Source organism: Orycteropus afer, unplaced genomic scaffold, assembly GCF_000298275.1.
Source record: "Orycteropus afer afer isolate SDZICR_OR568_19922 unplaced genomic scaffold, OryAfe1.0 scaffold00075, whole genome shotgun sequence".
NCBI lineage: Eukaryota > Metazoa > Chordata > Mammalia > Tubulidentata > Orycteropodidae > Orycteropus > Orycteropus afer.
In genome coordinates this window covers 10,364,748-10,377,750 of record NW_006921662.1, presented here as the reverse complement: position 1 = coordinate 10,377,750, position 13,003 = coordinate 10,364,748, and the positions used below count along the sequence as shown (strand labels likewise).

At 40.2% G+C, this 13,003-nt stretch overlaps 1 protein-coding gene across 1 annotated transcript in view; it reads left to right on the top strand.

The window, feature by feature from the left end:
• Window positions 1–13,003, top strand: part of KLHL12 (kelch like family member 12) — a 51,318-nt gene that overhangs the window by 29,210 nt on the left and 9,105 nt on the right. The window contains exons 7-10 of the mRNA XM_007941145.2: window positions 5,575–5,681; window positions 7,385–7,580; window positions 8,014–8,172; window positions 8,495–8,593. Coding sequence (XP_007939336.1) covers window positions 5,575–5,681; window positions 7,385–7,580; window positions 8,014–8,172; window positions 8,495–8,593 — 561 coding nt within the window. The remainder of the gene's footprint in view (window positions 1–5,574; window positions 5,682–7,384; window positions 7,581–8,013; window positions 8,173–8,494; window positions 8,594–13,003) is intronic.

Below are 13,003 nucleotides of genomic sequence, written 5' to 3'. Positions count from 1 at the left end.
ATTGTATTAGTCCGTTATTGTAAACGTTAAGGAAAGATTTATCTATTGAAGGAAATTTTCTTTGTTGGTTACCAGAGGTGGGAGGGGAGGGAAGGGACTGCTGTTAGATAGATAGAGATAGGTATTGATTTGGGTGAAGAGAAAGGCAACGTACCAAATGTGAATGAAAAAAAAAAAAAAAATCTATGGAAGAAATTACAAAGGAAAAGATCAACATGTTTGAGTACATTAAAAAAAATTTTAATCTTTTTTACTTCAAAAAATATTTACAAAATTAAAAGGCAAGGTAGGAAAATAAATTTGCTAGAACCACAATAAAGGGTTAAAATCATTTATATGTAAAGAGTTCATAAAAATGAATGACAGAAACACTAAAGATTTGAACATACAGTTCACAAAAGGAAATACAATGGTGTCTTAGTTGTCTGGTGCTACTATAACAGAAATACCACAAGTGAATGGCTTTAACAAACATAAATTTATTCTCTCACAGTTTTAAGAGTCTAGAAGTCCAAATTCAGAGTACCAGGTCTAGGGGAAGGAGCTCTGGTAGCATAGTGCCTAAGGCACTTGACTGCTAACCAGAAGGGTGGCGGTGCAAACCCACCAGCCATTCCTCGGAAGGAAGATGGGACAGTCTACTTCCGTAGTGATACTGCCTCGGAGACCCAAGGAGGGGTTGCTGTGAGTCGGGTCCGACTCAGCGGCACATAACAACAACAACAACAAGGTCTAGGGGAAGGCTTTCTCTCCCTGTCAGCTATGAGAAAGATCTTTGTCTCCTTTCATTCCTTGGCAGTCTCCATGTCTTGGCATCAACCTTACCCTGTGTCTAGGAGGTTCTCAGCACAGGTACCCGGAGTCTAAAAGACATACTATACTCCTAGCTCACTTGTTTAATCCCTTTTATATCTCAAAAGAAATTGACTCAAAATGTAAACTAATTCTGTAGGTTATATCCTGCCTTATTAACATAATTGCCTCTAATCCTGTCTGTTTAACATTATAGAGGTTAGGATTTGTAACACATAGGATAATTACATCAGATCACAAAATGGAGAATAATTATATAATATTGAGAATCCTGGCCTAGCCAAGTTAACAGATATTTAGGAGGGCATAATTCAATCCATAACAAATGACTACTAAATGTCAGGGAAAAAGGTTAGACCTACCAGTAATTAGTAGTAAGATCCCATTAGAATTAAAATAATAAATACAACCTTTGTGTACGAAATCATCAAAGATTAATAGACTATCTAGTACTACAGAGAATAGAAATAATTTGACACCTTTATATAACTGTTGATGGGGGTATAAATTGATATAACCTAAATGTAATCTTAGGAGCTCTGGTAGCATAGTGGCTAAGGGACTTGCCTGCTAACCAGAAGGCTGGTGGTTCAAACCCACCAGCCACTCCTCAGAAGGAAGGTTGGGCAATCCTACTTCCGTAGTGATACTGCCTCGGAAACCCAAGGAGGGGTCGCTATGAGTCGGGGCCGACTCGACGGCACATTAACAACAACAACAACAAATGTAATCTTAATCTTATACATCAAAAAATTTTTTAAAAACTTCACGTTTTTACACCAACAGTCCTCTCATTTCTATATTAAGAAAATAACCAGGAAAAGTTTTATATTCAAGAATATTTATCCCAGGGTTATATGTGATTGTTTATGACCCAAAATTGTGAACCACTAAAATGCCTAAGGATATTATAAAAGCATGTAGTGAATGCTTTGGGAAAATGAAATAAAAAAGCAAAGTATAATACAATATGGTGCCATATATATATGTGTGTATATATATATATATGGAAGAAAATAGTATTACATTTTGATGTGTCTTTGGTTTATGGAATTATGGGTAAATTTTAAGAAAATTATTTTTGTGCTAAACAAAGCTACATGGGCTATACACAGAGACATCAGATTTGACCGAAATTATATCCATTCAGTGTGAAAACACTGGTATTCTCATTTTTATCACAGGCTCTGTTGATGGTTACCAATAGTAATGGGAAAGTTAATTGCTTCAACTTAGTTTGGTAGACAGTCTGAAAACAGGATCTGTCAGGGGAAAATAAAGAAGAGTCCTTTATGGCAAACAAATTTGGGAATCTATGGTCTAGAGCTCCAGCCACTAGCCATAAAATCCCTGAGCAGCTCCCACACATTTGTCCAAGTTCCACCATAAGCATATTGTTACCAGAATGTTTACTGAGAAACTTTCAGCCAGCGGGAGGTACTCTGGGTTTTGTAGGATGATCTAAATAATTTCTATCTGCTGCTTTAAAAACTCTGAATTCTATTTTATCATAAAGGAAAGAGGTTTTTTTCCTCTAGTTTATTTTTTGGTAATTACATAGATCAACAAAAATTACAGCTGAAAATCAGTATGGAGTGCTGTCATTCTCTTACTCATATAGATATCTACTAGCATCATATTCATCTACAAGGGAAAATATACTTGGATAGGATTGCTGTTATCTTCTCTGTTCAAGTCAGAGAGAGAGAATAGGTAGGGTAGGGAAGTAGTGCTGCAAAGGAAGAAGCAAATAACTTATGGCCCTGGCCTCTCCTAGCTTGAAGGAATTTTATGTACATATAAAATTATCATAATATTAAAGGGCCCTTTGTTTGAATGCTTTGATTTTCTAAGAAGATGACTTCTGAGACCTACTTTTTGGCTTACTTTGGAGAAGGGTCCATTTACTTTATTAAGCAAGTGTAGGAGACAGCTGTGTCTTAGGAGATAAGGTTAAGCACCATAGTTTGTAAACTGTGTGTGTGTGTGTGTGTGTGTGTATGAGAGAGAGAGCATGTGAAGAAAATTTTAAGCATACATAGTGAAAGTAACATAATGTTACCCTAATACCCATCACCCTCTTTCAACAATTATCAACCCATGGCCTATCTTTTTTCATCTATTTTGGAACAAATCTAGGCAAGATATAATCTCATCCATATATGTTATACTTTAACATATCTAAGATACCATTATCACATCTTTTAGGAAGAAAAACTGTAATTCCTTATTATCATGAGATACCACATGTTCATGTTTCCCCAGTTTTCTCATAATTTTTGTCATCTGTTTTTGAGTACTTAGGTTGTTCAAATCAGGATCCAGACAAGCCCTACACATTGCATTATATCTCTCCTTAGTTCCTTTTAGGAGCTCTGGTGGCACAGTGGTTTAGACATTCAGCTGCTAACCAAAAGGTCAGCAGTTCAAACTCACCAGCTCTTCCACAGGAGAAACGTGGGCAGTCTACTTCCATAAATATTTACAGCCTTGGAAACCCTATGGGACAGTTCTACTCTGTCTCACAGCATTGCTAGGAGGCAGTGGGTTTGGTTTTTGGTAGTTTCTTTTAATCCATGCTTCACTTTCATGCTTTGGTTTTTCCTTGCAATTTACTAGTCAAAAAAATCAGGTTGCTGTTTGCATCCCTCTAGTGTCACTTTAGGAGCTCTGGTAGCATAGTGCCTAAGGCACTTGACTGCTAACCAGAAGGCTGGCGGTTCAAGCCCACCAGCTACTCCTCGGAAGGAAGATGGAGCAATCTACTTCCATAGTGATACTGCCTTGGAAACCCAAGGAGGGGTCGCTATGAGTTGGGTCTGACTTCACGGCAAATAACAACAACAACAGTGTCACTTTACATGGTTATCTGTGCCTTGTATTTCCTTTAAACTGGTAGTTAAACTAGAGGTTTGGTTAAGTTGAGGTTCAATATTTTGGAAAGAATACTTCATAGGTGGTGGTGGTCTACTCCCTATTCTATCACATCACACAATGTCTGATTGCACTTCCATTATAAAGTAGTGTACTAGCTTTCAGCCTGTTGATTTTTCCAGCCACTGATGATAATTTTAAGATCCTTTACTTCATTAGGGGGTTATCTGTGTTTCTTGTCTGCTTGAAGTTGTTATATTTATTCTTTCAGGTCCAGGTTGGTCATAAGATTGTCTTAGTCTTCTAAATGCCCCCCTAGAGATTGAACTGTCGAAAATGCTCCAGCTAACTATTCTCTACGTTGGTTCTAGTAGAGCAAATGTGCAAGAATTTCCTCAAAGGAAAGACAGGAAATGCTTTATTAGAATAAGCTCTTGGAGAAGAGCAAGAGGGGATCTAAAGGCTGTCAAAATAGCTTCTTTGTAGAGAACAAGACTTTATCTTTTAAAGCCTAATCTATGGTTACCTGCACTTTTGATGACTTCTCAAGGAAAGTGATTATATACTTGGCTAAATTGGAAAAGTGAAAGTTCATAGGGAAGAGATTTTAAATCTCTTACCATTTGTCTACAAGGACAGTGTTCTGCATCCTCGCTTGAAGGAATTTTATGTACATATAAAATTATAATGTTAAAGGGCCCTTTGTTCGAATGCTTTGAGTTTCTAAGAAGTTGACTTCTGAGACCTCCTTTTTGGCTTACTTTGGAGAACAGTCCATTTACTTTATTAAGCAAAATAGGAAGGTAGTGACTGGGGTCTTAAAAGCTTGTGGCCATCTAAGGTATAACTATTAGTCTCTTCTCAAGCAAAGAAGAGTGAAAAAACATCAAAGACACAAAGTAACAATTATTCCAGAGGACTAATGGTCCACATGAACATCAGCTTCCACAAGCCCAAGACCAGAAAAACTAGACGGTAACTCTGAAGAGCTCACAATAGGAGGTCCCAGAGAGAGTGGGAGAAAAATATGGAACAAAACTCAAAATCATAAAAAGGCCAGGCTTGCTGATCTGATGAAGACTGGTAGAACCCTCAAGACTATAGCCCTTAGACACCATTCACGCCTGGAACTGAAGTCACTCCTGTGGCTCAACTTTTAGCCAAACGATAGACCTATAAGGTGAACAGTTAATGTGAGGGAGGTATACACTCATTAGCGCTGTCAACTATACAAGATCAGAAGAGCAACATTTACCCAGGAATAAAGCTAAGAAAGGATATAGGAAAGAAGGATGAAGGGAAATGTTAATACAGAGAGGAAGTGGGAAGAATGCCATTACATTGTGGAGACGGAAATGAATATCATAAAGCCAAATGTATATGAGTTGTTGGCTGCAAAGCCAATTTGTAAATTTTCACCCAAATCACAATAAAAAGTGGAAAGAAAAGAATTAGAGAGTGGGGAGAGTACTCTGTCATTTGATTCCTAAGCCTCAACTCACAGTGTTTTAGAGACAGGGAGATATTGTTTCTCTCTCAATTTGAGTTGTACAGATAGTATCCTGAGAAGGGAGGATGCTCCCACATACACTTGGGGCCTCAATTAATATTCAGACAAAGTTACCCACATCATTGAAATGGTGTAATGGTATGTTCAATTGGACTTCTGGGGCAGAAGTTTAAATTTCAGAATGAAGTCTTCAAGAGCAAGGGCCATGAGAAGAAATAATTTCCTGTTAAGCAGCTTTATGATATATCTCCTGTTTTAGGTTGCTTCTCTGAACCAAATAAAACAAGATATCCTAGAAATATCTACTTTTACTTCCCTGTGTGGATGCCCATCCAGAGATGGTGAAGTAACTGATCTTTTTTTTCCTTTGTCCTCAGGAGCCAATGAAGTGCTTCTGGTGGTCGGGGGCTTTGGAAGCCAGCAGTCTCCCATCGATGTAGTAGAGAAATACGACCCCAAGACTCAGGAGTGGAGTTTTTTGCCGGTAAGTTATGGTGGAACCAGTGTGGGCAGAGAGCTTACATATCCTTATTCCCTCACTCTAGGTCATAGCTAATCAAGCTAAGCTGTAAGAGTAGAAAAACCTGGTAACATCACAGTGTTCTTACAACAGTGACTTACATCCAATAGGTATGTAATAAACAATTGTTGACTAAGGATTAAAATTCAGAAATGTGATTGGTTCTGTGTCAAATTAAACTCTGCTTCTTGTTACGTGCCATCTAGTTGGCTCTAAGTCATAGTGACCCTATGTATGACAGGACGAAACACTGCCTGGTCCTGCAGCATCCTTACAATATTTGCTGTGCTTGAGCCTGTCATTGTAGTCCATCTTGTTGAAGGTCTTCCCCTTTTTCAGTGACCTTCCACTTTATCAAGCATGATATCCTTCTCCAGGGACCAGTCCCTTCTGGCAACACAACCAAAGTACATGAGATGAAGCCTGGCTGTTCTTGCGTCTAAGGAGCATTTCAGCTGTACTTCAAGACCGATTTGTTTGTTCTTCTTCCAGTCCATGGTATTTTCAGTACTTTACCAACACCACAATTCAAAAGCATCAATTATTTTTCAGTCTTCCTTATTCATTGTCCAGCTTTCACAGGTATATGAGGTGATTGAAAGTACCATGCCTTGGGTCAGAGGTACCTTAGTCTTCAAAATGGTGTCTTTAAAATGGTACTTTAAAGAGGTCATTTGCAGCAGATTTCCCCAGTGTAATATGCCTGATTTCTTGACTGTAGCTTCCATGGGCATTAATTGTGGATCCAAGTAAAATGAAGTCCCTAACAGCTTCAGTTTTTTATTTAACATGATGTTGCTTATCGGTCCAGTTTTAAAGATTTTTGTTTTCTTTATGTTGAAGGCTATATAGTCTTTGATCTTCATCAGAAGTGCTTTAATTCTAGCTACAACTAGTTTGGCACCTGGATAATTCCCAGCATTCTCCACTGGTTATAACTGAACTCAATATTAAATTGAAGTAGTATTCAATTGAACTCAGAAGTTGGTGTTTTTCTCTTTCAGGGCATCCTTATTTCAGTGTTGAATGAACAATAACTATTCTTCTGAGAAACAGAGAAATTTTTGGCTCAATCCTAAGTACCTTTCAAGGAGCTCTGGTAGTGTAGTGCCTGAAGCACTTGACTGCTAACCAGAAGACTGGCAGTTCAAACCCACCAGCCACTCCTCGGAAGGAAGATGAGGCAATCTACTTCTGTAGTGATACTGCCTCGGAAACCCAAGGAGGGGTCACTATGAGTTGGGTCCGACTTGATGGCAAATAATAACAACAACAACAAGAAGTACCTTTTAGGGTCTTAGAATTTGGGCCCTTTGATGAGCAGTGCTGGAATAGTTTCACTTTCTGGAAGAAAATCAATCTCTTAGCTCAGTGCTCTATGGAGTAGAAAGCAGTCATGTACTAAATAATGAACATTAAATCCCTTGGAAGCCTTGGAAAGAGGTAAATGTGCAGAAGACTTGTGTCCTTAAAAGTAGCACAACAAGCAAGAGGGTATTCATTCAGTAGACAGCCAGCCAGAGGCCACTTGAGGATGAAACACTGCCTGAAGAACAGTTCATGGTGATAGATGAAGAAGCAGTGAGGTTTGTGGATAAAACCAGGAAGTACAGCAATAGATATATTTGAGTTAAATGCTTTGTATCTCTTTTCTCCAAAATCCGTAGAGCATCACTCGTAAGAGACGTTATGTGGCCTCGGTCTCCCTGCATGACCGGATCTACGTAATTGGTGGCTATGATGGCCGTTCCCGCCTCAGTTCAGTGGAGTGTCTAGACTACACAGCAGATGAGGATGGGGTCTGGTATTCTGTGGCTCCTATGAATGTCCGACGAGGTCTTGCTGGAGCCACCACCCTGGGAGGTAGGCTTGATGTTCAGGGTGCTGTTTCCATTTTCCTGTGGCTGGATCAGAGTTCATATCTCTCTTGTCCAGCAGGAGAGATAACTGGTAAGGTCAAATAGTCCTTTTTGCTTTGGGAAATATTAATGCTACTAAAGCTTTTCAGTATTTATGGATGTTTCAACAGTCACTACTAAGTTGCAAGTTCCCATGTGCTCCGTGGGAAACTAGCACTAGTAGTATGTTCATAAATTCTACCTAGTCTTCAAATGCTTCTGAAGATTCCTTCTTGCCCCGTTCTTTTTAGGCTTAATTGGTTTATCCCATTTAAAAAAAAAAAAAAAACTTTCATTTCTGCTCCCAGACATTTGAAGGACCTATGAAGATTTTGTAGAAAAGAGAGTTACTAGAAATTTCTCAGTCTCTAATAGGCTGATTTGTTCTTTCTGGGCAGATATGATCTATGTCTCTGGAGGCTTTGATGGAAGCAGGCGTCATACCAGTATGGAGCGATATGACCCAAACATTGATCAGTGGAGCATGCTGGGAGATATGCAGACAGCCCGGGAAGGTGCTGGACTGGTGGTAGCCAGTGGAGTGATCTACTGTCTTGGTATTCAGCATGGGATACAGGGATGGGCAAGAACTCACTGGGTAGCAAACTCTGGGAAGGAACTCCTGTTTACTAGAAATAAGTTCATAAACTTCCTTCAACTAAAACTATGGACTAGTTCAATATGTTTTCCATTAATGAGAATTATCTGTGTTTTTGTAAACAGAAAATAGGGTACTATCAATTCTCATCAGGTTAATGGAACTCTTGTGGGATAATTGAAACAAAAAAAAATTTGTAGCAGCACTCAGAGAAAGGTAGACTAGAAATGGACATGGAAATTTACCATTCCTTGTGGAATAATTTCTACTTTATGTTTCAGGAGGATATGATGGTTTGAATATCTTAAATTCAGTTGAGAAATATGATCCTCATACAGGACACTGGACTAATGTTACACCAATGGCCACCAAGCGCTCCGGTAAGACCAATCAGACTTACAGAAGGGTCAAGACACAGTGCTCTCAGATCTTTACATATGCAGTAATGGTAAATTCACAGGGCAGGGTATCAGGAAATCAGAGTTAAATATCCCACTTCACTGTAGACAGTGTAAAATAATAATCAGAGTCCATTCTCTCCTTTACCTCTGTTTTTCTGAATATCAGCAAGGATAAAGATAGCTTAAACTTTGTTAGATTATAAATTTGAAAAGAAAATTCTTCTTGTTTTATTCAAGTTTATGTCCTTGTTCCCTCCCCACATTCTAAAATATCTTGTGTTATTTAGTGCTGTTGAGTCAGTTCCCACTCATAACAGCTCTTTGTACAACAGAACAAAACACTGCCCGGCCCTGTGCCTTCCTCACAATTATTGCTATGTTTGAGCCCATTTTTGCAGTCACTGCATCAGTCTGTCTTGTTGAGAACGCTTTCTCTTTTTTGCTGACCGTTTACTTTACTAACCATGATGTCCTTCTCCAGGGACTGGTCCTTCTGATACCATGTCCAAAGTACATCATAGAGAGTCTCATCATCCTCACCTCTCAGGAGCATTCTGGCTGTACTTCTGAGACAGACTTGTACATTCTTCTGGCAGTCAGTAGTGTATTCGATATTTTTTGCCAACACTACAATTCAAAGTCATCAGTTCTTTGGTCTTATCTATTGTAAAAGTGATACAAAGGTGGCATCTGACCTCCTCTGTGGGAGGAGGATCGAAATCAACAGCCCAAGGCTGATTCCTCTAAGGGGGATATCAGACATGCCTCCACCCTTCAACCTTTTTACCAAGTCTGACACGAACTGTCCCTCCCACGGCATTCTCTACTTAATCTGCTAGGTTCAGTAATCCCTTACAGGATTCACACAGAACTCACAGACAATACTCAGGATTATGGGGTTTATTAGGGAAGTAAAGGTTACAATTCAGGATCAGGAACACTCAAGGTACAGTTCTTCGATCAGGACAGCTCCCCCCATCAGTGCCTGATGGCAGGTCTCTTTCTGGCCCTTGGCCCCTTGGCATGGCCTCTACCCTGCTTAGGCCAGTGTTATAAAACTCTTTTAGCTCAACTAATAAATAGCTAGAGGTACCCCACTTCACCAGCAACCTTCTTTCCCAAAGACACTCAGTTTTCTCCTGTGGGCCAGGATGCCCACTGCTCTGTCTCATGCTAGTCTCTTGGTTCTGTTGCCACCATTTGTCTGCTACTGCTTCTTGCTGTCTCTGGTGTCACAACTCTCTGTCTTCTGGATTGAGAAGGTTCAGCATACGGATCACAGGTCCAAAGGACATGCTTTGCTCCTTACTCTTCTTTCTCGATAGTAGCGCAATTTCCCCTTTCTGCCTCTGGAATGACTCATTTTATGCCTAGAGGGATGACAAAACTGACTAATCCCCATGCTGGATTCCATATACCTTATTTGTACAGTCCTACCCCAACAAGGGTGCCATATACCTTATTTACATTATTAACAAGGTGTCTTATCCCCTTGGTGAGCTACAAGCACCTCACATATGCATAGTCCCACCCAGCCATACCAACTAGTTCACTGCATTGTAATCATCCAGCCTTCACATGCATGTCAGGTGATGAAAAACACCATAGCGTGGGTCAGCTGCACCTTAGTCCTCAAAGTGACACCTTTAGTTTTGAACACTTTAAAGACATCTTTTGCAGCCAGTTTGTCCAGTGCAATATGTTGTTTGATTTCTTGAGTGGTGCTTCCGTGGACAGGAGCTCTGGTAGCATAGTGCCTAAGGCACTTGACTGCTAACCAGGAGGTTGGCGGTTCAAACCCACCAGCCACTCCTTGGAAGGAAGGTTGGGCAATCTACTTCCGTAGTGATACTACCTTGGCAACCCAAGGAGGAGTCACTTTGAGTCGGGTCCAACTCGACAGCACATAACAACAACAACAGCTTCCGTGGACGTTAATTGTTGGACCCAAGTAAAATGAAATCCTTGACAACTTTAGTCATTTTTGCATTTAATGTGATGTTGCTTACTGGTCCAGTTGTGAGGATTTTTGTTTTTCTTTTATGTAGACGTGTAACCCATACTGAAGGCAGTAATCCTTGATTTTCATCAAGAAGTGCTTAAGTCTTCTTCACTTTCAGCAAGCAGTGTTGTGCCATTTGCATGTTGCAGGTTGTTAATGAGTCTTCCTCCAGTCCTAATGCTGTGTTGTTCTTCATATAGTCCAGCTTCTCAGATTATTTGCTCAGCATACAGATTGAATAAGTATAATGAATGGATACAACCCTGATGCACTCCCTTCCTGATTTTAAACCATGCAGTATCCCCTTGTTCTGTTCAAATGATGGCTTCCTGGTCTATGAACAGGTTCCTCATGAGCACAATTAAGTGTATTGGAATTCTCATTCTTCTCAGTGTTATCCATAATTTGTTATGATCCACACAGTCAAATGCTTTTGCATAGTGAATAAAACACAAGTAAACATTTTTCTGGTATTCTCTGCTTTCATCCAGGATCCATCTGACATCAGCAGTGATATCCCTCATACCACGTCCTCTTCTGAATCCTGATTGCATTTCTGGAAGCTCCCTGTCAATATATTGCTGCAACCGTTTTTGAATTATCTTCAGCAAGAATTTTACTTGAGTGCGATCTTAAAGATACTATTCAATAATTGCCACATTCTGTTGGATCACCTTTCTTTGGAATGTGGACAAATATGGATCTCTTCAAGTCAGTTGGTCAGGTAGCTGTCTTCCATATTTCTTGCCATAGACGAGTAAGTGGTTGCAGCATGGGATCTGTTTGTTGAAACATCTCAATGGGTATTCCGTAAATTCCTGGAGCCTTGCTTTTCACCAGTTGCTTCAGTGCAGCTTCAATTTCTTCCTTCAACATCATTGGTTCTTGATCATATGCCACCTCCTGAAATAGATGAATATCGACCAGTTCTTTTTGTACAGTGACTCTGTGTATTCCTTCCATCTTCTTTTGATGCTTCCTGCATCATTCAGTATTTTGCCCACAGATTCTTTGAATATTGCAACTCGAGGCTTGAATTTTTTTTTTCATTGTGATTTGGGTGAAGTTTACACAGCAAATTCACTTTCCATACAGCAGTTCACATACCCTTGTCTCATGACATTGACCACAATTTACCCCAATGCAACAGCTCCCCTCCCACTTCCTCCCCTTAGTTACCTCTTCCCTGTGTCCGTCCCTCCATGTACTCCTGCCCCTTGAGCTGTCTCCCTGTGCATATACAACCCTTCTTTCTCCCATGATTTTTCTCTCCCAAGAAGTGTATCTACTTAATGTAAATTTTCAACTCATATGCCTGTCTTTTGTTTGGCTGGAAGCCGCAGGTGTGGGTTCATTTCCAGACCTGAGGAGCAGCTAGGGGCCATAGTCTCAACGATTCCACCAGGCTCTTAAAAGACCGCCAAACCTGGTCCCCCTCCCCAAATGATTTTGAGTTTTGTTCCACATTGTTCTCCCTCTCTATCCAGGATCTCCTACATAGATCCCCCTCCAAGTGGTTGACAGTGGTAGCCGGGCACCATCTAGTTCTGGTCTCATAGTTGTATTGGCTGCTGATCACATGGTGTACCAGTCGCTAGAACGAATTCTTTCCATGAATTTTGGTTTTCTTCATTCTTCTTTGCTCTGGATGAGGAGAGACTCATCGTTGCATCTAGATGGCTGTTTGCAAGCTTTTAAGATCCCAGTCACTACTTGCCAAAGTAGGAAGTGGAACAGTGTTTTGTGTAGTGTGTTATGCCAGTTGAGCTTGATGTCCCCTGTGACTGTGGTCCTGAGCCCCCAGGTTCAATTACTCGGTCCCTCTGGGTAGCTGGCTGTGACCAAGAAGTGACTACAACCTTGTCTCTTGTCAGCTCTACTATATACCTGGGAATTCAGATCATACAGATACACTTATATAGGACCATTGTCTGCCAACCCTATACATGGTCTTGGGTACACTCCCCACTTCATAGACATACCAAATAGTTCAACCTGTCCACCCATGCATCTACCCATATACCCATGTTTGCCTTCACTGACAACACAGTACTGTGTATGCAGAAGGGTTCATCTTTGTTGTCTGTGCCTCCCATGTACCTATGTCGTCGTCTTCCTCAGTGCCACCATGTTGATCACTCACATTTGGTACATTTCCTTCCATAGACAAACCTTTCCTTTTACAATAATGGACTAATACTGTATTTGGCTTTCTGTGATTGACTTATTTCACTCAGCATAATGTCCTCCAAGTTCATCCACGTTGTGCAGTGTTTTGCAGATTCTATGTTATTCTTTAGGGTTGCATAGTATTCCATTGTGTGTATGTACCATAGTTTGGTTATCCATTCCTCAGTTGATGGACACCTAGGTTGTTTCCATCTTTT